The 26,471-nt window shown below is 35.6% G+C and overlaps 2 protein-coding genes across 3 annotated transcripts; both read left to right on the plus strand.

Annotated features, from left to right (window-relative positions):
- Positions 1-1,849: 1,849 nt before the first annotated feature.
- On the plus strand, positions 1,850-2,689 carry LOC130050548 (uncharacterized). The gene is made up of 2 exons (XM_056150761.1): positions 1,850-2,308; positions 2,525-2,689. The coding sequence occupies exons 1-2, from the start codon at positions 1,850-1,852 to the stop codon at positions 2,687-2,689; spliced, it is 624 nt and encodes a 207-aa protein (XP_056006736.1).
- Positions 2,690-8,010: 5,321 nt separating this feature from the next.
- On the plus strand, positions 8,011-19,612 carry LOC125659931 (aquaporin AQPAn.G-like). Of its 2 annotated transcripts, XM_048891741.2 has the most exons (3): positions 8,011-8,998; positions 16,795-16,875; positions 18,904-19,612. In XM_048891741.2, exons 1-3 carry the CDS (start codon positions 8,402-8,404, stop codon positions 19,075-19,077), a joined length of 852 nt encoding a protein of 283 aa, XP_048747698.2. In that variant the 5' UTR covers positions 8,011-8,401; the 3' UTR covers positions 19,078-19,612. The 2 variants fall into 2 exon arrangements, with proteins under 2 accessions (XP_048747698.2, XP_056005370.1); XM_056149395.1 differs by lacking the exon at positions 16,795-16,875 and having other exon boundaries at positions 8,087-8,998.
- Positions 19,613-26,471: the final 6,859 nt, after the last annotated feature.

Genomic DNA, 26,471 nt, shown 5'->3' on the forward strand with positions numbered 1-26,471 from the left:
AATTCAAATAAACTATACTTAAAAGGAAAGGCAATCCCCAAATAAATTATATGATAAATGATAGAATTAATTATATGATAAAGATTTGTCATACAATTATTTTGATATACGGTCTAGATAAAGTTCAGTACTAATTTTAAAACATTAAAAATTGAAATTCCCGCCATCTATAGAGGCTACCATGATGCGGAACTCTTTCGTATTCAAGACCACAACAATCAATAATTTTGACGTCACACCGTCTATTCCGGTTTTGATGAGATCAAAGATGTACATGTGGTAGATTTTACGAATGCATTGTAAATAGGTGGACGCCTTCCTGTCAAGCAGTTAATTACACTAATACGAAGGGGAGATGTGAAAAAAGTTTCCCCCCGAAATTCCTGAACCAACAAAGTTATTTGAAAAGAAACTACTATGTAAAATGTAGATCCATCATTTGCGTAATGAAAAGTTGAGGTTTGAGACATTTACATGTATGAAGAAACGAGTACCATCTGCCTGGTCTACGACTCGACTGAACGTCTTCTTTTCTTAAATTCTTCTCGCAAAAGAACGGGCTCAACTCTATATGGCTCCAAACTTAATTGTTTGTGACTTCTCATGATTACAGTGGTGCTAATGAAATAAACCGCAACCGACGGTGTGACGTAATGAATTAAACTTTAATGGCCGTTCTCTTAGCGGCGGGTAATTTGAAATATAAGATAGATTAATATTGATTTAATTGTTATTAAGCAAGGATTTTTGCTGTTAAAGACTGTCATTTACGATATCAGTAAGTAATACTTTATTCATAAAAGCAAAGATGTGGTTAGGGTTGCTTTCCCTTTAATACCACCCTTTGCTATCAGGTCTTGTAAAGGGAGACAGAAATTGGCGCTTGTTTTTTTTGTTTAAAGAAATGTGAATGATTGTGGAGGAGATCGCCCGTTTGCGGAGAATATCGACTATATTAAAACGATTAGAGTAATGTAAAAACAAGTTGCTGTCCTTGAAAAAAGGATTGCAATACGTGGACCATACGAATGTGTTTTGCACAGAAAGTTGATATTCCAACAGATTTTTTCCCTTCAGAATTTTAAAACATGCAAATATTTCATTTTAAGCTTTATTGCTAGAGTTGTAGTGATATATACATGTACATGTGGGCCTAGTGGATATGAACTATTTGTAGCTTTAACCTCAGAATCAAGTTAAGTGTCATCCTTGTATTTGATTTGGACCTTTCAACAAAGGACACAATCTGGTCAAAATAATAAGTTAAACGTCGTTTGAGTTTCATACATGTACCTTATTCAGTGATATAAATAAACTGGCAGCAAAATACACTAATACAATGACAGTGACGGATCTATAAGGTGGTTACAGGGATTGCGACCCCCACCCCCACCCTTGGTTGAATTTTTAAAAAATATAAAGTCATTTGTTGCCATTTCGGGGATCCGTGTTTGCACAACTATCTATTTTGTATTGCTTTTAGGAGTTGTGAGATTGTTCGTTATCTTCAACTGTCTTGAACGATCAATTGCCTTTGCCAGCAGAAGGCTTAAGCTTCCAAATCAGAAAGGAAGCAGTGTGTTGCTCAAAAGGTTCTGGTTGTTGTACACTTCGACAAGTAGTTTAGACATTACTGATACGGCAAACAATTCACGGTAAGGACAGACCATATTTGGTCTGATGGAATTAACAGACTTTGAAGGAGGTGGGATCAGGTGCCTAGGAGGAGTAAGCATCCCCTGTATCCAATGGAAAGGCTGGCAAATGATCTGTAAGGCAAACTATCAATGGCATACAATGGGAATAAATATATACTTGTGGTGGCAAACTACTTTACAAAGTGCCAAACATGGAAGCAGAAACAGTTGCGACAAAGATTGTAGAAGACGTTGTTTCAAGGTTTGGAGTACCAGCTGTGATACATTCTGACCAGGGTCCACAGTACGAAAGCAAACTTTTCAAAGAAATGTGCAGAGTGTTGGACAACACCACTCTGTACCACCTTCAGTCAGACGGAATTGTAGAGCGGTTCAACAGAACGTTAACAACAATGCTTAGTGGCTTTGTTAATGAACACCATACTGACTGGGATGTCCATCTTCCTTTTATAATGATGGCATATCGAAGTTCGGTGCACGAAACCCCAGGAATGACACTGAATGTGATGATGTTTGGGCGAGAGGTGTCAACACCATTAGATTTGATGTATAAGGCTAAAGAGGTGTCCAACAAAAAATGGTCCTGGTATTTACAAGAACGCCTAGAAAATGCTCCTGAATTTGTACGGACAAGAATGAATCAGGCGATGGTCAGGTAAAATATATTGCCATCATCGGAAAATGAAATGGCATCATTTTGAAGTGGGTGAAAATGTTTATATTTACTCCCCCCCCAAGCCAGGCACATCACCCAAGTTTACAAGTAATTGGCGGGGTCCATTCAAAGTTGTCAAAAGAATATCTGACTTGACATATCATGTTAATTGTGGTCCGAGAGGATCGGATCAAGTTATCTATGTTGACAGAATGAGCAAAAAGCGCAAATTGTGTCAGGGGAAAACGATGAACTGTTCACAACATTTGAAATTCCCGAGGGCTCTGGTCCTACAAGTGAACTACCAGTAACCCACCACTCTAGAAGAAATCGTAAACCTCCTAGTTGTTTGAATGATTATGAGACGGATTTGTGATTGGCTTTCTGATATACATTTTGAAAAAATAGTAATAAGACGCTGATGTCAATGTTGTCTCCAAAGAAAAGATCATTTACAATTGACATGTCCAGGTCTTCACAATCAAAGCTATTGTAGAAGATATCTACAGATAGTGTTCACACATTTTGAATTTTATTTGCCGCTCATTTGGCCACGCATCTTCAATATCAATTCGCCTTATGAAATTATTTGTTGATTTATTGAATTTACCCTAGTTTTATGAAAAGGTTAAAGATACATTTTTGAGCTTAGATAATGATTATTTTTATCATGTGATTTAAATTTAAACAATATTTTATTCAAAACTGAATAGGATTGGGCATTTATGGGGATTTATCATGTGATGACTTTGATCTTGCTTTACATCCAATATTAGATACACAAAATTATCACAATGTTGATAAACCTAATGCTAGAGAAAATGTTCTCGAGTTGATGAGTGGTTTACCACTTCTTGATTACTACAGGGATTTGTACTCCGACCAAAGAAAGTATACATGAAGAGGAAAAATCACTTAAAACAAGCTTGTTTACATTATATATTGATATAAGAAAGCATCTCAAATATGGTAGAAAATTTAATATTAAGTCTGGATATAGGTCAGACCATTCCGTATCAGTGATAGGGTAAAGATTTTATACAATTACAAGAGGCCGTGAACTCTAGAACTCTAATAACAGTCTACCGACAGATAGGGTCAAGCAAACAATGTATAAAATATTACATTTTCACAGCCTTCTTTTAAGAAAAAGGAAAGAGACCAACTTGAAAACACCTTACTGGAAAAAAGTGAACTCATAGAGTCACACTGTATCATTAATTCAAAACGTTTAGAGGAAAGAAAGATTGAACTTGAAAATGTATGGAAGGAATAATCACAAGGTCACATTATTAAGCTAAATGGATAGAAGAAGGGGAATTCTAGCAAATATTTTTGTTCTTTAAAATCTTGTAATTTGTTTTTAAAAGCAAAACTATCGAAAAGTTAGAAACACAAAATGATCAGGTTATATATAATGATTCAGACATTCTCCATCATGTGAAGAGTCTTTTATGAAACTCTTTACACATTTAAATATTCAGATCTCTTGGATATAGATTTGGAAGATATAAAAACCTCGGACATTCCAATGTTAGACAAGACAATTACAAATTCTCTGAATGACACGATATCTGATAGTGAAATATATACAGTTCTGGAAAATAGCAAATCACCATTAAGTCAGGGTTTTGTAAGGACCGTAAAAAGCACATTGTACCGGCTGTCAATCATATTTTCAAGAAAAAAGGAGCTCTCTACCTCGCAAAGACTAATTGTCGAAAGGTGATAAACGTAGACGATATCTGAAAAACTGGCATCCAATCATGTGATTTATAAACTTATATCGGGGTGTCTCAGTTATAGAATAAATTCTATCCTAGATATCACCTCAACATGGTTTTATAAATGGTCGGTTCATAGGAGAAAATACTAGATTAGGGTATCACTTCACGTCTTTCACCGAATCAAGCAATGGTCCATGATTGCTTGAACTCAGAAATTTTAAAAATGTTTTTGATTCCTTATCACGAGCTTGTTCTGCGTATGATCAGTTTCTAAATCGCGACAGTCTACAGACAAACACGTTGATGATGCAGGGGTTTCAACAGTCTCATCTAAAGTCAGCATTTCGCAAATTCTATGGTCGTTATAACGATTTAGTTTGCTAATAGAAATCATTTGGTCAAATGCTGTCTGATGACAAGTGAAGATAACGAACAGTGATCAATCGCATAACTCCTATAAGCAATACAAAATAGAGAGTTGGGCAAACACGGATCTCTGGATATACCAGAGGTGGGATCGGGTCCCTAGAACTGATGTTTCATAACGATTGTTAGGCCTTTCTTGGCAACTGATTTTGACTACGGATACCTCCGTTTACCTGATCAAGATATAGGACTCACGGCGGGTGTGACCAATCGGCAGGGGATGCTTAATCCTCCTATACACTTGATCCCACTTGTGGTATAGCCAGAGGCTCGGGTTTGCTCCATTATCCATTTTGTATTGGTAATAGGAGTTGTGAGATTGATCACTGTTCATCATCTTAACCTTTCATTTTTGAATTTTATTCATATATCTATAAACTTTTTCATTGTTTTTGTTTTGGGATTATATAATTACTTCGATAAAAAATTTAAATACAAATATTAAAGCATCTGAATTACAAAGTGGTTTCCTATCAGAACAATTTGATATAGAAAGAGGTTGTAGACAAGGTGATCCTATTTATCCTCCGTGCAGAAAGTTTAGCTAGTATTGCCAAACAGAATACATAATTATGTCAAAGGTATGATAATGAATGGTAAGGAATACAAATATTCCCAATATGCTGTTGACTGAACTTTCGTACACGATGGTTTACCAAAAATCTCTTTTCGCTGCACTTGAGACTATAGACTATTACTCAACTTTCTTTGGATTAAAAATAGACTGCTCAAAAACAAAACTTTTTGGATGGGCTTTAAAAAAATTTCAAAACAAGTATATGACCATACAAGATGGAAACTGGAGTGGTAATATACTACTTTAAACTTACTGGGAATAGAATTCTTTGTGGATATGAAAAAATAGCTGATTTAAAATATAGTATTCATATACCAAAAATCAAAGCTTTGATACGCCAGTGGAATAAAAGAATGATCACTCCCATTGGTTGAGCCACAGTTGCCAAAGCACTTCTTTTACCTTAGCTAAATCAACTGTTTATTGTACTACCAAATCCATATATATATATGCAAGGTGAAGATAACGAACAGTGATCAATCTCATAACTCCTATAAGCAATACAAAATAGATAATTGGGCAAAGACGGACCCCTGGACACACCAGAGGTGGGATCAGGTGACTAGGAGGAGTAAACATCCCCTGTTGACTGGTCACACCCGCCGTGAGCCCTATATCCTGATCAGGTAAACGGAGTTATCCGCAGTCAAAATCAGTGTGCCAAGAACGGCTTAACAATCGGTATGAAACACGTCAGATATATATATATATATATATATATATATATATATATATATATATATATAAAAGCACTGAAAAGGCCACGACACTGTTGGTTATTTAAAACTCAAATTTTCGACGCAACCCGCGTCTTTATCAAGAGACATAAATTACATAAACAAATAACACACAAAAACGACAAGTATCGATAAACTACATTGGTGAGAAGAGTGATACACTATTGTACTGAGTGTACAGTGTACAGTGTCGTGGCCTTTTCAGTGCTTTTATAAATTTCTTTACTGGCCTTGTATCTTCTCAGATCCGACACTTTAAGAAAGTAGGGTGTTGTTGGGTTTTTGTGCTTTTATATATATATATATATATATACATATATATATATATATATATATATATATATATATATGGAATTCAAAGATTGACAAGGTCAAGAGACAAATTGTCACTCAAGAATACTTAAAGGGTGAAGGGTGGCATAAAAATGGTTGATGTGAAAAAGGTTTCGGTGTCTTTAAATGTTTCTAGATTAAGAGTGTTGGGGTTAACCAAAGGGGCTGAGCCAATTTTGGGCCCGAACTCTGTGATACCATCAATAAAGAAAGGGGTCTAACTCTGATCCAGATAAACAAAAACTACCCATTCGCTTCAAATGCCTAAAATTCAGAACCTAGATTAACAAAACGTCTCAAACCATGGGTATATATTTTTTCGCAGTCCATGGCAATGGGGTGGTTAAAAATGTTACTAGCTTTTGGCGATGAATATGAATATACTGTTATAAATCATAGCAATGACTTTGGCGTGTTTTGTTTTCATTATGGTTACCAATGGGGGGGGGGGGGCAGTGGATCCGGGTTAGAATAGGTCCTCATGATCAGTACCACTTACTTGTAAGAATCGACTGAATGTGGTGATCCTTCGAATGAGACGCCGGTGTGTCACGATAAAGATCTCTCCTAGCTAAAAGTCCGTAAGTGCCGAGCATAGGCCTAAATTTCACCGTCACTGAAGACGTCTCCATATGAGTAAAACATTCTCGAATGGAATATAGGAGAGAGCTCCGTGGCCGAATGGTTAGAGCATCGCGCTCAAAATCACACGGCCTCTCACCTCTGGTCGCCGCGGGTTCGAATCACGCTCAGCGCGAGTGAGAAAGTATCCCAGTTTACTTTCAGAAGGTCGGTGGTCTCTTCCCAGGTACATTTTATCTGGATTCCCTCTTCCACCAATAAGAACTGGGCGCCACCAGATACTGTAACTGAAAAATTGTTCAGAGTGGCGGAAAAGATCAATCAATCAATCAATACAACCAACCAATGGTGCGAGCAATGGATGATAAATTTTCCATGCAAAAATTCATGTATGTCCAAGTGTGGCGAGATACAAATTTGTGCTGGTAATAAACGCATTTATGTTGAGCATGGTATCAACATGGTGTGGAAGTAATTGGAGACATTTTAGATGAAATTAAGATGGAAATATTTTATTACTACAAGATTTTTCACCAAAACTGTGTGTACATGTCAGGTAAAATAACCTTGACAACCAAAACATTTTGTCACATTTTAATTACAAAATGTCTAACAAAGCAATAACATTAGATCCTGGGGATGGGTTGGCTAGGAATATGCGGATGTACAACTAGGAACAAGTGCTTCTGCACTGAGGCCAAACATTTTAGAGGCCCAATTTGAGGCTATACCCACTTTCAATTTTGAGGTCAGGCCAGGCCCATGCCAGGTTTTATAGAATGCCCCGTACCAACACGAACAAGGTCGTTTCGGGTACTTTGTATTTACTCTATGTTTGTAATGTTTGTTAATTTATGAATTGTCAGTGGGAATTTGTGCAAAAAAGCCATTTAAATGTTTATTTAGTTAACTTGGACTTGATCTATATCGGACCATGTCGACAATTTTATAAACAAACCGCCATAGTTTTGGAGATCTGAAACGAACTGGCTGAGGTCACAGAAACCTGATATTTAAAATCTAGTAAGTTCAACTTTGACATTGTTAGGAAATTTGCATTGCATGACAATACTTTAAATCGCTAAATGAAATTTAAAATTCAAATTGCAATTGTTAACTCAAGTTTAAGTATATTTAGTGAAATCTATAAAGAACCAACACCTGGTCTAGTCGTATTACATACATGACTGTACTATCAAATTAACGTATCATCATAGTTTCGTATTCATATTCTAAATCTATTTTGGTAAAAGAAATCATTTGCATTTTGATGCAACAATATATTCGTCATCAGGTACATAAACTACTGTCTGCTGATAACGAAGAAAATAAGCGTACAATGAATCCGCTTCTTATCAAGTGGAGCTTACGATAATCACCCAACAGTAAGTTCTTGATGTGTCACCCAACCATCTTAAGCTGACAAAATGGATACATGTATTCATATCATGATTACAGTTTCATTTAAGTGTGTCTGTTGGAGATGGATATAAATACCCATTCACGGACACAGGGCAATATATTTTCTGTCAAAATCTTATCTTGTGTGATTAACCCTATATCGTACGTTAACCTTGACGTTCTGATCAATCCTTCTGGAGCCCACTCTACGTGATCATGAGTGTTTGCTAGTAAAGGTTCTTGAAAACAAGACTGTAGAAAATCGTCACCTTTTGAGAAGAAACCTTTCTACATACCGTACGAAAATGTCAAACGAAAAGAAAAAAGACATTGCAGTTCAGGAAAAGAAAAGTTTTCTGCAAAGGGAATTGGACGATTTGAGGTCAGTGGACCTCTTGAGAGCATCAATTGCTGAATTTCTTGGAGTAATGCTCCTGGTAATGTATGCGGTGGGAGCTGGACTGTACCACGAAACCCTGGGAACAAAACCAAGCAGTGTTCATGTCGCCATGGAAGCAGGATTCTTCATTGCTGTCATAATAACGACCTTGAGCACCGTCAGTGGTGGTCATGTAAACCCTGCCATTAGTGTAGGTTTCCTAGTGACAAATGGCATCACTGTGTCCCGATTCATGTTCTATGTGTGCTTCCAAGTACTTGGTGCTATTGCTGGAATGGGGATCATGAGCTTAGTATCGCCTGTAGAAATGCAGCACGGAAGCTTTGGTGTGATATTGCCCGGTCCAAACGTCACTGACGTACAGGCGTTCGTTTGTGAAGTTTACATCACGTTCCTGTTGGACTTTGCGACCTTCTCCTTCTTAGATTCCGGAAGAACAGATATGGCGGGTTCTGTTCCGTTTATCATCGGTATAACAGTCATCATAAATATTTTCGCAACGGTTGGTAACATTTCCTCTTTTTTAAGTCTAGTTTTGCTCGTTTTCTTGATACTTTGTTTTAGTTCGTACACTTCAGAGATGGAGAAGGAGTTATATTCAATGAATCTGATGAAATGGTAGTAGGGTTGAAAATACCGATAAATTCTTGCCGTTTGCTGCTTTGGGGTCTTTCAAACCATCACTGGATCGTCATACATATCATTGAATTTTCTTTATCGTTTACATACACATATGCATGTTTTCAAATTAGATATTCTATTTTGTCTTGTTCACATAATATATCTACATGTGTTTGATTCGTTGTGACCTTGATTTAGGGAAAGGGCTAAAATAGGTTATGCCATTTGCTCGATCCCATTCACTTATAAAATTTGTGAATAAATTTTTTTTTAAACAAAACCAAAAAAAGATATGAGTTGCCTGCATTAGAAGCAACGGGAAGAAAAATTACAAAATTAATTTGGTATGTTATAAAGCATTATATACTGTATCATGCTCGAGTATCGTTTTAATGGGATCTCCGCGTACGATATTGAATCCTAATCACAGATTGTAAATCTGAACTGTGAAGACGTAAGCAGAATAATTTTGATTATTGAACATTAAAATGAATTGATCTGTAGGTAAGTCCACTAAGGTAGATAAATCCCTCCCGGGTAGTACTCAGTACCTACGATGTATGACCCATCCTGTTCTGGAAATTATATCCTATGTATATCATATTGTTACAAAATTTAAGTTTGATTGCGCTGGGTCTACTATTCAAGTAAGTAAATCTTATTCTCGTCACCAAATAAAAGTATCGCATTCCATGATATGCAATTATATTATCGGATGAACAATTTTATTGTCAAAGGGCTGAAAATAATATCACGAGACTTCAAATTTTGGAATTACCACCGAGTTAGGTGTCAAAAATGTTGTGTGTTTTGTGTCTTCAGTTACGTGTACCTATATCTGTTTCCTAATTATCATCTTGTAGAGGATACGGTAAAAACTATTTTAAATGTTTGTCTAGGATCATCTTCGAATTCGTGTTTTCACATCAGTCAAACGATCACGATTATAAATTAGTTCTAAACCTGTTTCGAATTGTTGAAATTTGAAAATGAACTCCATTGAAAGCTGTGGTTTACTGCATTTAATATTTAGATATGATTGTTGAATGACATTATTGTGGAAGATTTTCCTTTTTTTTTTTTTTTTTTTTCGTTTTCAAAAACAATACCATCTATACATACCTGTACATGTATATACACATTTACAGATGAGACATTGAATGGAGAAAGTAGTTACATTATCTTATAAGTTATAACGCTGTACAGCATTGTTCTGAAATAAATATTTCCACGCTGATCATCCTTCCTCTCAAAAGATTCATTACTACACATTTTTTCAATGATATAATAATAAAACATATTTGAATAGAATAGTACTCGTTTTGAAATATATGTTTTTTAACTAATACAATGATCAAATTTAAACCCACATCTCAGTATAGAATACATCATATAACAGGAATGACATTACTTGAATTCGACATTACTATTTTGTCAGATTTCTGTGGAATCCAATCCTCTTAAGACCTGACTATCTTAACTACACCATATTAAAGAAATCTCAGAGTCCCCGTATGAACAATACACATTCTTGGCTATCAATGATTTTTGAAAAAAACAAATATTCATTTACTCCTAAAATTCTATGCAAAATTTTACAATAAAACCAATATACAGATATAATGATGTATCTTTTGTAAAGCGCTTAAGATTAAAATACACTTGTTTCCAGTTTAAATCATCATGAAGTGTTCAGACATTATACTATAATGCCCACAATGGTTGGAAAGGTACATGTAATCTTTAAACACTGTTATTCAAGCGACAATTCGTATGAAAAGGGGCAAAGAGATATGTGTTCATGAAATATGGGTCACATTCTTGCTATATCATGATCACAGGTATACCAAGTTCATATCAAAAAGCAGCTACCCACTTTTCAGTACGTGCATAATTTTATGATATGGCCATGCAGTTTTAGAAAAATATATCTGTTCTCTCTCTCTCTCTCTATCTCTCTCTCTCTCTCTCTCTCTCTCAAAATCCTCTGGTCGACCTGATTACAGATATCGATCCAAGTGTATCAAGTTTTGAATATAGGTGTAGTAGTATTTCACTTTAACACTTTGTTATTTCGGCAATGGAATGAAGCGTAATCTTGTCACTTTTCGTCGACAATAATTGATATCTTTAAAGTTAGCTACACGGGTACCAATCGATCTACTACACGACCAAAAGTTGTGAAAGAAAAATCGCATGATCGACATTCGGTTGTGCAGTAGATGCCCTAGATTCAGTTGCGTTGGGGGTAAGTTGACCCGCGCAAATTAAATTGGACTTAAGAATGTGATGCTCTGGACAATTTGATATTCCATGATGATCTCGTAGTAAGCAATACACTTTAATGGCTCGTTCAACGCTGGAATTTGTTTTAACGCGAGAGTCAGTATTGAATTTTTTAAAAGTTGAACTTTTTAACGAAAAAACAGTCTCAGTTTTATTCTATATAAAATTGCAAATAAACTATACTTAATACCACCCTTTGCTATGATGTCTGGTAAAGGGTTACAGAAATTGTCGCTTGTTTGTTTTGTTTTTTGAAAGAAATGTGAATGATTGTGGAGGAGATCGCCCGTTTGCGCAGAATATCGCCAAATTAAAACGATTAGAGTTATGTATATAAAAAAAAGTTGCTGTCCTTTAAAAAAGGATTGCAATACGTGGACCATACGAATGTGTTTCGATCAGAAAGTTAATATTCTAACAGATTTTTTCCCTTCAGAATCTTAAAACATGCAAATATTTCATTTTAAGCTTTATTGCTAGAGTTGTAGTGATATATACATGTACATGTGGACCTAGTGGATATGAACCATTTGTAGCTTTAACCTCAGAATCAAGTTAAGTGTAGCCCTTGTGTTTGATTTGGACCTTTCAACAAAGGACACAATCTGGTCAAAATAATAAGTTAAACGTCGTTTGAGTTTCATACATGTACCTTATTCAGTGATATAAATAAACTGGCAGCATAATACACTAATACAATGACAGTGACGGATCTATACGGCGGTTACAGAGATTGCGACCACACCCCCACCCGTGGTTGAATTTTTTAATATAAAAAGTCATTTTTAAGCATTTCGCCCCCCCCCCCCCCCACTATCTTTCTTGTGGGGTGTATCATGATAAAAAATAGTGTTGAAATTCCAGTGTTTAAGTTTGATTTTAACTTTAAAGAATGTAATGTTTTTCTCTACTTCTGAAGATAAAATGTTTTACACAAGTTACCAGATTACATCGTGTCGTGTCATTCCTATTCTTTATTTCAGACTATCAAGATATCAACTGGGGGGGAAAACTTACGAAAACTACATCAAAAAGACATTTTTAACAAATACCAACGCGACTATTTACACAAAGCAGACGACTGTAAATAATGCATGCTTCATGAAAGGTATGCATACATGTGTCAGTTCATTTCATCTTTTGGAAAACATGTATCATTTTAAAAATGTCTAATTTACTAATTAAAGCGAACGAAAATTTCATAATTCTAAGGGAAAAAATAGTAACGTCACATTGTGTAAATAGTAATAAAAATGTTACCTTTTTAAAAGTATCAAATTCAAACACTGAAAATTCGACACTATTTATCACAATACAACCCACGATACCAACATGCGTATCAAAATACCTGCTGTTTAACTGAGTTCTCACAGAATATTTAATTTGATAAAACGCGCCATACAAAAATACCCAATGACATAATTTCTCGATCATATGATAGTATGATGTAAAATTTCAAACAAAAACTTCTTACAAAATATATAAATTCCAAATACGATGGAAATTTTAATAACGAACTATCTATTTCAAATATCCAGTAGAAAAATCACATTGCTTTCATTGTTTTAATTTAATCTACTGCTCAATCCAAAATCTCCTGTGCAAACAGGCGATCTCATGCACAATCATTTTATTTATATCAAATTTCTTGAAAAACAAGTCAGAATTTCCGTCATCCCTTACAGGACATGATATCAAAGGGCAAAGTTAAGTTCAGTTTATTTGCAATTTTATATAGAATAAATTTGAGAATCTTTTTTTTTTTTTTTTTGGATTAAAAGTTCAACTTGATTGGTAAAATTCACTATCGTCTCTCACGTCAAAACAAATTCCAGCGTCAAACGAGCCAGAGTGTTTTGCTTCCTAGGAAATCATAGAATATTAAATTGCTCAGAGCATCAAATTCTTAGATTTTCGATTTAAGACCCAATTTGATTTGCACGGGTCAACTTACCCCAGACGTAACTGAATATAACAGGCGGGGGGGGGGGGGGGGGGGGGGTTCCACTGCACAACGGGATGTCTATCATGCGATTTTTCTTTCACAACTTTCGGTGGTACAGTAGATGGATCGGTGCCTGTACGCTACAGAGGTAATCATTTTGCGGAGCTCGTTGTCTTATATTCTATATGTACATGTAATATAGGTGGAAATCAAATCCATCAGCGTTTTCATTCTATCAGTAGGTGGTCAAATACAGAACTGATACAAAGAGAAAGAAGAATAACAATTATGTATGGTCTCTTGGTATTTCAACATCACTAGTAGTTTAAATCCTAGTTTATATCTCATGTATTAAAAATAAAACTATATTCATTTTTGTACATTATACTAGAAGTGTTATAGAATATGAACCCGTGTATCACATGATCGATTTGTTGATATCCAACAATCTCAGGAGAACAGAATGTTATATTCACCTGCGCATGCCTTTAAGGTGAACATCGTAACATTTGATCATTCCAACATTGGAGCAAAAATGACTTGGGAATCTCAAAACTGAAAACTCTCGTCTCTACTTACTTTCAACTATCTTGCAATATGATGCATAAAAGGGTGACTTCTATCACGAACTGGAATAAAAATTGTTGAATCATAGTAAGATCGAGTGCGATCTAAAGATGATCGATCAGGTATTGGTAAGTTCTACATTTCGTGTAGTAACCGGTTTTGTGGTTTATTAAAAAAAATATTGTTACTCTACTTTAGTGTCAATGATATATGTTAGAATCATGGCTAGCACTTCATGCATTAGCGAAATATTTAGGGGTGAGGGGCGGTAGTACGTTTTATCTAAGAATCGGAAGTTATCTTTTAACTTCCGGTAAATCTAACATTTTTTAAAACTCCAAAAGAGATCTAGTAATTATAACACACAAGCTTTGTTTGAAAAGAATAAAGTTGTAATTAGACGTTTCTTTGTTCACTGGTAAGCTTAATCCTCTCATGCACACTTACTACTCGAAGTCTATTAGCCACAAAGAGTTTGTGAGTAAATCTTCTGCCATTTCTGAGAAAACGTTCGGACAAAATCTCTTTGTATATTTAAACAAAATCAGCCGGAAGTGAATTTTAAGGAAAAGGGCTTCCTAAATATTATCATTCTCGATTATCCCTGAAATTTTTAAGAAAATCCGATAAACCATCTATGAAAGGTGAAGATAACGAACAGTGATCAATCTAACAACTCCTATAAGCATTACAAAATAGAGAGTTGGGCAAACACGGACCCCTGGATATGAGGAATCCTGGCGACAAAAAAAAAAAAAGGAGGAAATATTAATAACTAGAGTAATGAGCAGGTTTACCGGTACACTACTACTGTTTCAGGGCTTCCTGTTTCTACCAAAACCACTGAAACATCTCTGAGAAAGTTCGTGGACAAAAAACCCCACGAAAACGAAATTAGATTTGAATCAGTTGAAAAACTAAATTATATAGGACAACTTCTAGTGTGGATGAACAACATTTCCGGTAAAGGTTTTGCAAAGTAAATCACACTAGCTACAGCGTCTCGTTATTAACTATAATCTCTGAAAATTGCAAGTTTCTATCTAAACACGTTATACACAAAAAAGGGTGGACACAGAAAAACAGAAAGTCGTGCGGAGCAGCCGACCCGAAGCAAATTGTTGTACATAGGTCGGGGGGGGGGGGGGGAACAACCGCAATACTGTTCATTATTTTTAAAAATTTCATATTGATTAAATGTTTCATAGATAAGAAATCCTGCCAACGGGAAGTACATTTCATCACAAGTGACGGACAAAAACGTCAGACTAATATAAGAAGGACAATAGTCTATTATCCATACAAGTTTCATAATTCAATTTCTAATGTAGTTACCGTTGGAGCGAGCGTAGCCAATGTATACCTTTATGACAGTGGCGTAGCTTCCATTGAGGCAACCGAGGCAGCTGTCTCGGTAAAAAAAACAACACCTTTTACGATGTTAAAATGTCGATAGCTTCTGGGGGGCTGCGCCCCCCAGACCCCCTGCCTCGGTAATATTCGAACCCAAGCTACGCTTATGTATGTATAGATTTATCCATAACAGGCACATAGAATCAGAAATATCCGGACGTGTACGACCAGCTGTCAAAAAGGTTTTTTAACTTTTAGACATTTGATCTGCCTATTCATTTAAACGCGGGAAATATAACGCATTGCAACAAAATGTACGAGGGGTCAAATGATATAAATTATGTTTGATATGACTTATTTTAAACTGTATTTTCTAAGCAGGAATGATTGAAAAGTTTGGGTTTTCCAAATGTATTGGTCTTTAATAATCTACTTATATCCGAATGTGTCATTTTTAATTGACGTCTAATCATGCAAAGTAAAAACTATATACCCCCACCTTTGTTTGAGGAATATGATAATAAGGATTAGAAACAGTAAAAATAATATGTTCCCATGCACACTGTTTGAGGAACATAAAATAAGAATCATAGTGCGTATTCCATTTTTTTAATGCTAGAACTTGAGATTTATTTGCACCGAGATTTTAATGCACATTTTTTGTCTTCTAGCATATAGATACATGTATGAAAAAAAAATACTGCTGATAGATCAGTATAGTTGCATTGTCAAGTCATAGAAATTGCACAATAGTTGCACTGTTTTGCGTTTTGACACGAAACTCATCGTAGCCATAAATAAAGACAGGGCACGCCAAACGCCTAACAAATCAAAACATCGTTTTAAACTACGTAATCTGTACAGGTCGTCATACATAAAGTAATGTCTTAACTTCATGCATGCTGAATTTCAATTTAGAGGGTCTTTTAAAAAGCAGAGATGTACATTGAAGAGTGAATAAATTGACTGTTTTATCTTATAGTGTATAAAGAAAAAGGTTTTTGGATTTGAAGTTACGAAGGTGTTGAAATTTTGAACTCCTTAGGCAGATTTCTTCGTGATAATTTGTCTTTACTTGGGGTCGAGGTCTTCCCATGGGTTCCCTCCCATTACAGCAGTGGAAGTCAGACACAAGTGGGACACATTTCGCATTTATCGTACGGAATTGCTACTTACTTATTTATTCTTCAATTAAGTTGTTAAATGTGTAGTGTTTTATCTGGGTTATAGTTCGATCTCTGTCATTATTTATGGTTACGAGGAGTTTCGTGTCAAAAAGGGGTTTTGCCTCCATATTTAATATACATGTACAACCAAAAACATACATGAAACTTTGAAGTACTCACGGCTACTTTATTTTAGGGTAAAGTGGCAAGATTGAGAACTCGCAAAATTTAGCTATGATGTATGCATATATAAGAGTGTTCATTGTTCTTGATCTGTTCATTTGTTTGTTTGACCCATATGAGTGTATTCTGCAATAAAGTATTGATAATTAAACCCACATACATACTTTTCTTCTATAGTGGAATCTTTCGGGCGGTTGTATGAATCCTGCTAGAAACTTCGGTCCAATGATCATCAATGCGGCATACGATAAAGCCTGGGTATGTTATTCATCAGAAAGAGAGAGAGGGGGAAGAGAGAGAGAGGAAGAGAGAGAGAGAGGAAGAGAGAGAGAGAGAGGAAGAGAGAGAGAGAGAGAGAGGAAGAGAGAGAGAGTAAGAGAGAGAGAGTAAGAGAGAGAGAGAGGAAGAGGAAGAGAGAGAGAGGAAGAGAGAGAGAGAGAGAGAGGAAGAGAGAGAGAGAGAGGGAGAGAGAGAGAGAGAGGGAGAGAGAGAGGAAGAGAGAGAGAGGAAGAAAGAGAGAGAGAGGAAGAGAGAGAGAATATCTGTAATTTAGCCATTCAATTTTGGGAAGAGGAAGAATTACCAGCGTTATACTGAAATTTAATTCACACCTTCACTCTTAGGGTTCTTTAGAATACACAATGTGTCCTTAGTGATTATTCATTATAATACAGAAAAAGAAACACAGTGACCGGATAAAATTAGTATATCATTAGTGCGTTCATTAAATAACCATTAGATGCCTTTAAAGTACAATCAGGTTAAAGTTTGAACAAAGTGCACTATAAAACATTTGACGATTATTTATGGAAAGTGGTAATGATTTAAACAGTTAAAACCGAAAGCGCTAGCAGTGAAATGCTATTCGATTTTTGCTTTTCTTGAATTTCATTTTTAGATATATTTACTACTGTATCAAATACTGGATTCTTTTTACATCTCTCTCTCTCTCTCTCTCTCTCTCTCTCTCTCTCTCTCTCTCTCTCTCTCTCTCTCTCTATATATATATATATATATATATAAAGCACGGAAATAGCAATCAACTCTTAGATAAACATAACTGCCATGCCCTAAGTGAAGAAATATTTGATATAAAGCACAGAAACAATTTCACTGTATTTGGATACCCACTTCCGCCCTTACCCGAGGTTGAACTCACGACCTGCGGAACCAAATCTCCTAGCCACAATAGGGAATCAAAGTTTTATATGTTGATATGCACGCATGTATATACATGTATAAGACAAATCTTCAAAAATATCTCTTGAACTATTTAAGCTAGTATTTACATATTTTGTATATACATTTTTTTTTTACGGCAAGACCTTTCATGTAATGCAACGGTGTGGGATCTTGCGACCTTGACCTGGGAGTTTGACCCACATTTGATAAAAATCTCACCTATTCAAAGTGCCCTAAACTATTTAAGGTAGATCTTTCATATTTTCACAGTCATTAATTTATTGTGAGGAGTGATGGTATAATGTGTTGAAAAGTCGTACGTTTTGGAATTGTTGATTTTAGAAAAATTTTGCGATTCCCAATTTACTACAGTACTTTTAATTTATGCATTTGCCAAATCAAGAATAAACCTGAACACCAATTCCCTATTGGACAGATTAGTTGAGAACAGACCTGATCAAAAATACAAAGCAGCATTCTAAAGCTGTATTACACAACTACAAAGAAGGGGGTTATAATGAAAAGGAAGTGGCCGATTATTGTCCCTCATATTATATTTATTCGTTGCATTAACAAGAATTTACGAAATCATCAAGAATTACAATAGCAAATGATCAGTAATAACAACGAAAGCAAAGTGTGTGACTGGAAGTCTTTTCCATACAGATTTAAGGAGGTATGCTACATCAGAGAAATTTGTTATGGATGAAAAGTGGAGGATATATACAACAATATTTTGAAATTGAAAATTTTCAAATTCACTTTATTTAGCCAAAAATGCAGTTTTAGTACAAAGCAATCTGAAAAATAAATAACCCACCTGCAGGACTTGAACCCATGATCTACAGTTCAGCAGTCGACGTGCTTTATTTCCCTAGCAGTCGAAGTGCAAAACCTACAGAGCTACTTAGCTAGGCAATGCTTTTTTAAATGAATAGACAAATATTGCTGATATTTATATTTTCATCCATGTTTTAAAAGGACGTCAGCCATTTTGATGATGTAGAGTACCTCCTTAATCATGTAATAGAAAAATGTAGCTGGGGCATGTCTATAGGTATTGAATACGTGCATGATATTATGTTGTTTATTTCTCATCCACAGGTGTACTGGGCAGGACCGATGATTGGAGGGGCGTTAGGGGCCTTCGTATACGACCGAGTGTTCTCTACAAGGGTTTGCAGAAATATATTACATGGTTGCAACAAAACGAAAAGCAAAGAGTCGGAAGAATATCACGTCAACGAAGTTTTCACCACCGAGAACTCAAAATTATGACGCAGATGATAATAAACACTAGGGCTCATGCTAAGAAACCAAAAATACCCAATACGAACTAACAAAATATTTAGAAGAATTGAAGCGTGGGCTTTACATCAAATATTGTATTACAACACCGTAAACATTTTAAAGGACAGAAGAAATTTATGGGAAATGTGTTACTCACTAATACTAATATTAACCATTATTACATCATTTTTTAATTTCCTATATGCGATACAATACTCATGTCAAGTATATGACAAATTGTGCAGTATGCCGGATGGGACCTCCTGTACTTTTTATCAAGAATAAGAAACAGTCGCATTTCATTTTAGTCCCTACCAAAACCGTTGCACCAAATCAGGAATGGTGCATTAAAAAAAATGCCGACCTTGGCATATGTATGAATATGTACCTATCAATCAATCAATATAATACATATCTTATACATGCCCTGCTGTATTACAATTTGTGATTTACAAAGTATTTTGATACATGTGTTTTCAAAGAATTCCTACTTTTGAAATAAAAAGGTTCTGCAGATACTGATGATCAGGCAGTTGAATAGTTTTCAATTACGAATTAAAATAGATAAGACTGCTAGCCACTTTGCAACCGAGAGGTCTCGAGTTCAATCCTTAGTAAGTTAGTTGCAAACCTAAGATGTCAAAGACAGGTAGTGACTGTGCATCCACCGGGGACCCAATATAATGAAGTAAAACGATTTTCGGATGCCTTTTGGATGGACCTATAAGCCGAGGTAACGTTAGTACGATAAGAAAAACCACTGCTAGAGTACATGGGAAATGCATGGCACTTCAGAGTTTAATTAAAGATATACACCTACAGTAGCTGCCTTGGATCCTGAAGAGTCACATTAAAGTTGAATACGAGGGATGTTCGATATGTAATGTGTATTGTACCACAGCGCGATGACGCTTTGCACAATTTCGTGGATGATGATACTCTTGCATACCTTTCTAACGGTATAAACACGAGCCTTCAGCACCACATAGTTTTAAACTTATAGTCATTTCAATAAAGCCAGTCGTTGACCAATGTTGTAAAAATGGTTGGGAAGCGGGTTGAGAATATTGAAGAAATTAGAGTTTATATAAAAGTTCACACAAAACTCGGTCACTCGGTAATGCAGATTCTTACTGAATTGGGGAAAGTTTATGGGTCTGATAAGGTATCTTATGAGACAGTTCGCAGGTGGAGAAAGAAATTTCTAACTGGCACAGAGTCCGTCAAAGATGCACCAAAATCTGACCGACCTGTGGCTGTAACAGGCAAGGCAAATATCTCAAAAGTCAGGGAAATAATTGAAAGTGATGGCAAATACACGATTCGTGATATTGCCAAAGCTGTTGACATATCGCTATCGCGGGTGCATTTCATTTTGAGGCATATTTTAAAAGTACGAAATATTTCTGCCAGATGGATACCGTATATATTGACAGATGACCAAAAACGCGTACGAGTACAAACCGCTAAGCGATTGCTCAAAAGAACCATAAGTACAAAGAAGGTTCTTTATTGCATAGTCTTCTCATGTAATGATATAACCGTACAAATTCCGGTGCCGAAGGGCAAAGGTGTTACAGGTCGGTATTACCGAAATATAATACTAAAAACGCTCAAGAAATATTATCATAAACGACGACCTGTGTCAGGATTTAGGCATGTTCGTCTATTTCAAGATAATGCTCCATCACATACATCTGAGCTTGTGAATAAATTTTTGAAGTCGGAGAAGGTTAATGTCTTGTCACACCCACCACACTCTCCAGATCTAGCCCCATGCGACTTTTTCCTTTTTCCAAAACTTAATAAGTTCTTATCTGGTCGTCGTTAAAAGTCCCGACAAGGCAAAATTAAAATGATATTGCCCCTACTGACATTTAAATTTGTAATGCAAGTTACCGGCCATAAAAATGCCGACTCGATCAATAACTACTAAAAAATTACGAATAGAAAACAAAGAGATGCCCACACTATTATCATCAACAAGGAATCAACCGCCTACTGGACAGGCCTAATCGAAAGTACCTCGACATGCTGCGGTACCAAGCATTCACAAGCACAGTCTATCTTTGGAGCCAAATAAATCTCAACAGCTTTACTTACTGAAGTGCCTCAGGAATTCCTCTCGACCTCAGATCCAAAGAATCCACGTCAATAAAATCCAAATACACAAACACTTCTACTTTTCATTGTAAACTATTGAACATTCTAATAACGCTGCATTAAAATATTTTTTTCATTGATGGTTGTTACACATGTTTATTTCAAAAAGACGGAGACATCAAACTTTTACCCGAAGGTCAGGCCTACGTCAAAAAATAAATACTCGGTCAATAGACTGAATATAGTTGTCATTTTGTTTGAATGGCAAAACCATTATTAATCATAAAGTATATCCCTTCTATAACAAAATTCATCCATGGTTTCTTTTATAAAAATGCCCTTTATAATATACATGAATCTATTATAAGCGCACTGTTTTTCCTCGCGTAAGGAAGATTAATAAGTATGACGCCTGTGCCCAGGATTCAAAACAAATTCATACTGTGGATCATCTCAAAATTAAGCGAAAAGAAGACGTACGAGATAAATAGAACATCTATAATTGCGTATTTTGATATTTTGGTTTATCCAACTCGTTGATATGGTGTATTTATTCGCTCGGCAAGCCTTGCAAAAAAAGTGAAACAATTAAATATAAATCGAAATAGGGATGGGATAGACAAGGAATCCACACATTTCAGAGAAATTATCGCCGCAAAAAAATCAGAAAGGGGAAGGGTGTAGGTAGTAGTGCCGATACCTTCCCCCACACGTTCCATCTTTTATAAGCACCTGTGTGTAAACAATGGAGGAAATTCGAACCATGAATAAATATTTCTCTCCGAACTATGTTGTCTCTTTATAGCTTTTTTATGTTTTAGTTAAATTAAACTTATTCATAGGAAGCTTGATTTATAGTTTTAAAAGAAATGTTTCGTTGTTTGGTAAACATATTGGAAGAATAAGCTTCCTGTCTATGGCATGTCAAACGTTGCAATATTTGATTTTTTCCATTTGTATTGTATAATTTTCCATTTTCCATTTACATTGTATAATTTTTCATTTGCATTGTATAATTTCCATTTGTATTGTATAATTTTCCATTTGTATTGTATATTTTCCATTTGTATTATATAATTTTTCGCTCGTTTTGCGTTGCATAATTTCCATTTCCTCTTAGCAAATACGGTACATTCGTGCGAAACGTGGCTCCTGAACTTCACCTTTTCAACATCTCGCGCATTACCAAATTCGATAAACGATAACTTAAGATTAATCCAATAATAGCTGTAGCAAACCAAACTCGATGTTAACAATTGGTGGGGACCCAAGGGATGAATTAAATCCCCCGAATCTACTGAATTCTGACTAAATAAAATGTGCATGCTTTTCTGGACAGTTCTTTTTTTTTTTAATGATCATGTTGGGGGTTGGGGGTTCGCCATTGCTAGAGCTAGCTACGTATTTTTAAAAATAACTAGTCCTGCATGGACCTGGTCGTGGTAGCTCAGTAATATATAGCTTGGTTTGTGGGCGGGAGGTCGTGAGTTCGAGCACCGCTCCTGCCATTGCCGCATCAAACCTAAGACATAAAAAAGTCAGTGATTGATCCTTTGCCAAACACTCGGCATTTTAAAAAAAATGTGAAGATAATGAACAGTGATCAGTCTCATAACTCCTATAAGCAATAAAGGAGAGAGTAAAAGTGAGAATCACGGGTTTTTCCGAAATGACCGTAAAACAGATATTCCGTGTCGCTGTAGGCGTTGGCACGATAAAGAACCGTCATTGCCACGGCCCTGTGCGCTAAGCACGTCTACATTTGTGGTACATCAGTGAACAATTTTCAAAGCAACATTAACTAATGAAATCCTTCGTAACAAATCAAAATAAACATTCCCTGGGATACAATTCAAATGAAAAATTATACAATACAAATGGAAAATATAAAATACAAATGGAAAATTATACAATACAAATAGAAAATTATACAATACAAATGGAAATTATACAATGCAAATGAAAAATCATACAATGCAAATGGAAAATACATAATACAAATGGAAATTATACAATACAAATGGAAAAGATCAAATATTGCAACATTTGACATGCCATATTCTATCATATTTTAAGTTTATATGTAGGTACCCTCTAACTTTTAATCTATTGTGACCTACATTTTGATTGGTTAATTTGGATTTTGAATTTCGAATGAGCCTTCTGGGCTTTCGTAGACAAGCCCTTGACTCAGTCATCAGTCAGTGCCTCAGAGGTCTGCCTAAATCAGCGTACCGTGATGCATGGAAGAAATGGATTCAGAGATTGAAATTATGCATTTCAAACCGCGGAGAATACTTTGAAGAGATGTTTGTTCATTTCACTATTTGAGTCGAATGCTTTTGAGATATCGCACTGTAACGGATTTTTGTATACTGGTATGGGACATACGATCATGTCCGGTAGAATAGAAATGTATATGATGGAAAACACCCAAGATACTGTCGAAATGATCGCACAATGGTCACTTGGTAAAACCCTATAAACACGGCACAAACCTGCAGTTTGACTGTTAGTCTGACGAAGAACATCGGTGAGATCAAAGTTGAAAGTATTAGATAGTTTACGTATAGGCCTAAGGGTTTGACAGTGTTAGTACGTCACCATTGCTATGCGATATGCTTAACATTGTCAATGTATGTTCCTTGATATGATTTAGTTAAATAACTTTGGTCGCCTCGGGATCTGATACTCGTTATTAGCAACACTGGTTGCTTGTGTTTTATGTAAAGCTGTTGCTTCAAGTTCAAAGCACCGCGGTCGCTTTGATGTGACTTGGCTGAAGTAACCATCGTCGTTTGATTAGAAGCCACGTGATAACTCCGTACACATGAATCAGTGATTTATTAACGTAGGTAATGTTCTATTAGGTTTACATGTATATAATCGTTTCTAAGAATAATATGAACTTGACTCCACTTTTTGGCACACTGTTTTCCCCTATAATAGCTCTAAAACTTCATTGTCATTTCGGATTTCAAACATTTCGGTTGAACATCACTGAAAATACATTATTTGTCGAAATGCGCATCTGGTGCATCAAAAATTGGTACCGTATAAGTTTTACATGTATATATTTGCATCTATTATTGATAAATTCAAATCATCAGCAAGTTATCTGAGGGGACCCTGTTGTAAATAATATAATAACGGTAGCTAGATAGGTTACACGTTACAGATTTTGGCGCCCAACGTGGGGCCCTGTTTATCGAATTATATTAGTTTTATGAAATTTTTGTTGCTTATTTTATTTTTTATAAGAAAAATCATGGCTAATTTGAATGACGACTTGAGTAAGATACCAGAGCAGATAGAAGCGCTCGAAAGAGCTACGCTTGAAACTTCTAGGTCGTTGAGGAATTTATTATAGGATTAAAAATTCTTTTTGAAGAATTTATCGATGTGTAAACGCCGGACATTTTACTCACAAACTGAATAAAAGTGCGGAGCACTTTTATGTTAAGTTTGTGAGTAAAATGTCCGACGTTTACACATCAATAAATTCTTCAAAAAGAATGTTTGATTCTTATAATTCCAATTCATTCACTTTATTAACAATTGCAAAAAATTTGAATAGTTTCCCCGCACTATGTTATTTGTTTTCGGGCGTGTATGAATACATCGCGTTTTCGGATTTATTGATGTATAAACTCCAAACTCCCCATCGAGGCCTCATTACGTCACCTACGAATAGACCTCTCCTATGTGACGCACCACAATATACAGATTTGTATATTGTGAGTCCGCGATTATCACGCAGACAAATTACACTAAAAAAGTAGTTCGCAGTTAAAAGTTTGAAGATATTGATATTAAGAGCATTAATATAAAAGTATGGATTTTATTTTAAACATAAAATGATCAAAAGATCATTAAAAAGTAGGGAGACTCTGTTCAAATTATTGTGTAAAGTAATGAACTTGATGTTTACGTTCTTGTTTTGAACGTTGTTTACGTTTGACGTTATGTTTTTTCGTCATTCTACAGTGACGTCACAGTATACCCGGCCTAAGAAATCGCTATCCCATAATGCCTAAGTGGAAGAGTTTGGTTTGTGAGCAAACGAACTCTGGTGGAAGTTTGGTATAAACTCTTGTTCAGCTTTATTTTTGTCCAATCAAAACAATTGTAACAAATAACATTGGAATTATCAGATATTCATGCTTCTACGCCCGTTGCACGAAGTAACCCGTCTGGTAGATTACATAGAAGCGACTACGGAATTAAGTCTCGTACAGATACCGAGAATGCACAAAGAAGTGGACGGGACGAGCACGTTCAATTTAGAGGTTTGGATGATCCTAGTACAACGGGGGTTGGTGATTTTCGAACAGCAACCGTTGTTAAGGGGATATGATTGTGACGTTTTTGAAGTCACTGCGCAACTCGAACTAACGTACGTAGGTCATGATTGTCGTGACATATATTGATTATGACTTTGACTAAAGTCATATTTTCGAAATACAAAAGCATAAATCATAACAGTTGGAGCCTTATTTGGATTAAATAATTTTGTATGAATGCCGTTATGACGTGTTTTTAGGAAATATGAGGTAACGACATAAGCGCGTGATTTTTGACGCCATGTTTACGTTGACAGCAGACAGAGTTTGACAGATGTCGTGGTATCGCATGTCATTATATATTTCTAGACCTGTGTATTCTGTTCAAAATAGACTCAAAATAGAAATGAAAGACGGAGTCGCAACACGTAGAACAGAATCTCTGCACAATTTTAAAAGTACATATAGCCAAATTGAACGACAATAAACTTGGGGCTAAAAAATTCTGCAAAATTTTTATTATGTCAGAGTAATAATAAATATTTTGTATTATATTCCGAGATTTCGTAAATAATAAAAATAATTGAAAAATATATTTACCCGAGGACTAAACATTTTGTCGGCACACAGGTACATGTGGTACCGCTCACGGATATACCTCTACCGGTACATGTAGCCTATGTACTGTCTGCGTCTTGTGAATTATTTAATGCAATTCATTGGTTCATCTATGATACATGTAACCTCATGTACCATAATAAGTATGTATACAAAGCAGGCTACGAATTATTTAGCACTGATTTCTGCATACGCATGGAGGAATATAATTATCGATGGATTTATACTCATCGGAGAAAATGAAGTCCAAATGAGGTGTGCATGCATGCATTTTTTGCAAAAATAATTGAAATGTACGTAAGTTTAATTGCTTATTTGAATCAAAATTATATATTGTTAGATGTTTGGATTTGAAATTAGATCGGCCGATACGTGGCG

The sequence above is a fragment of the Ostrea edulis genome, chromosome 9 (genome assembly GCF_947568905.1).
Source record: "Ostrea edulis chromosome 9, xbOstEdul1.1, whole genome shotgun sequence".
Taxonomy (NCBI): Eukaryota; Metazoa; Mollusca; class Bivalvia; order Ostreida; family Ostreidae; genus Ostrea; species Ostrea edulis.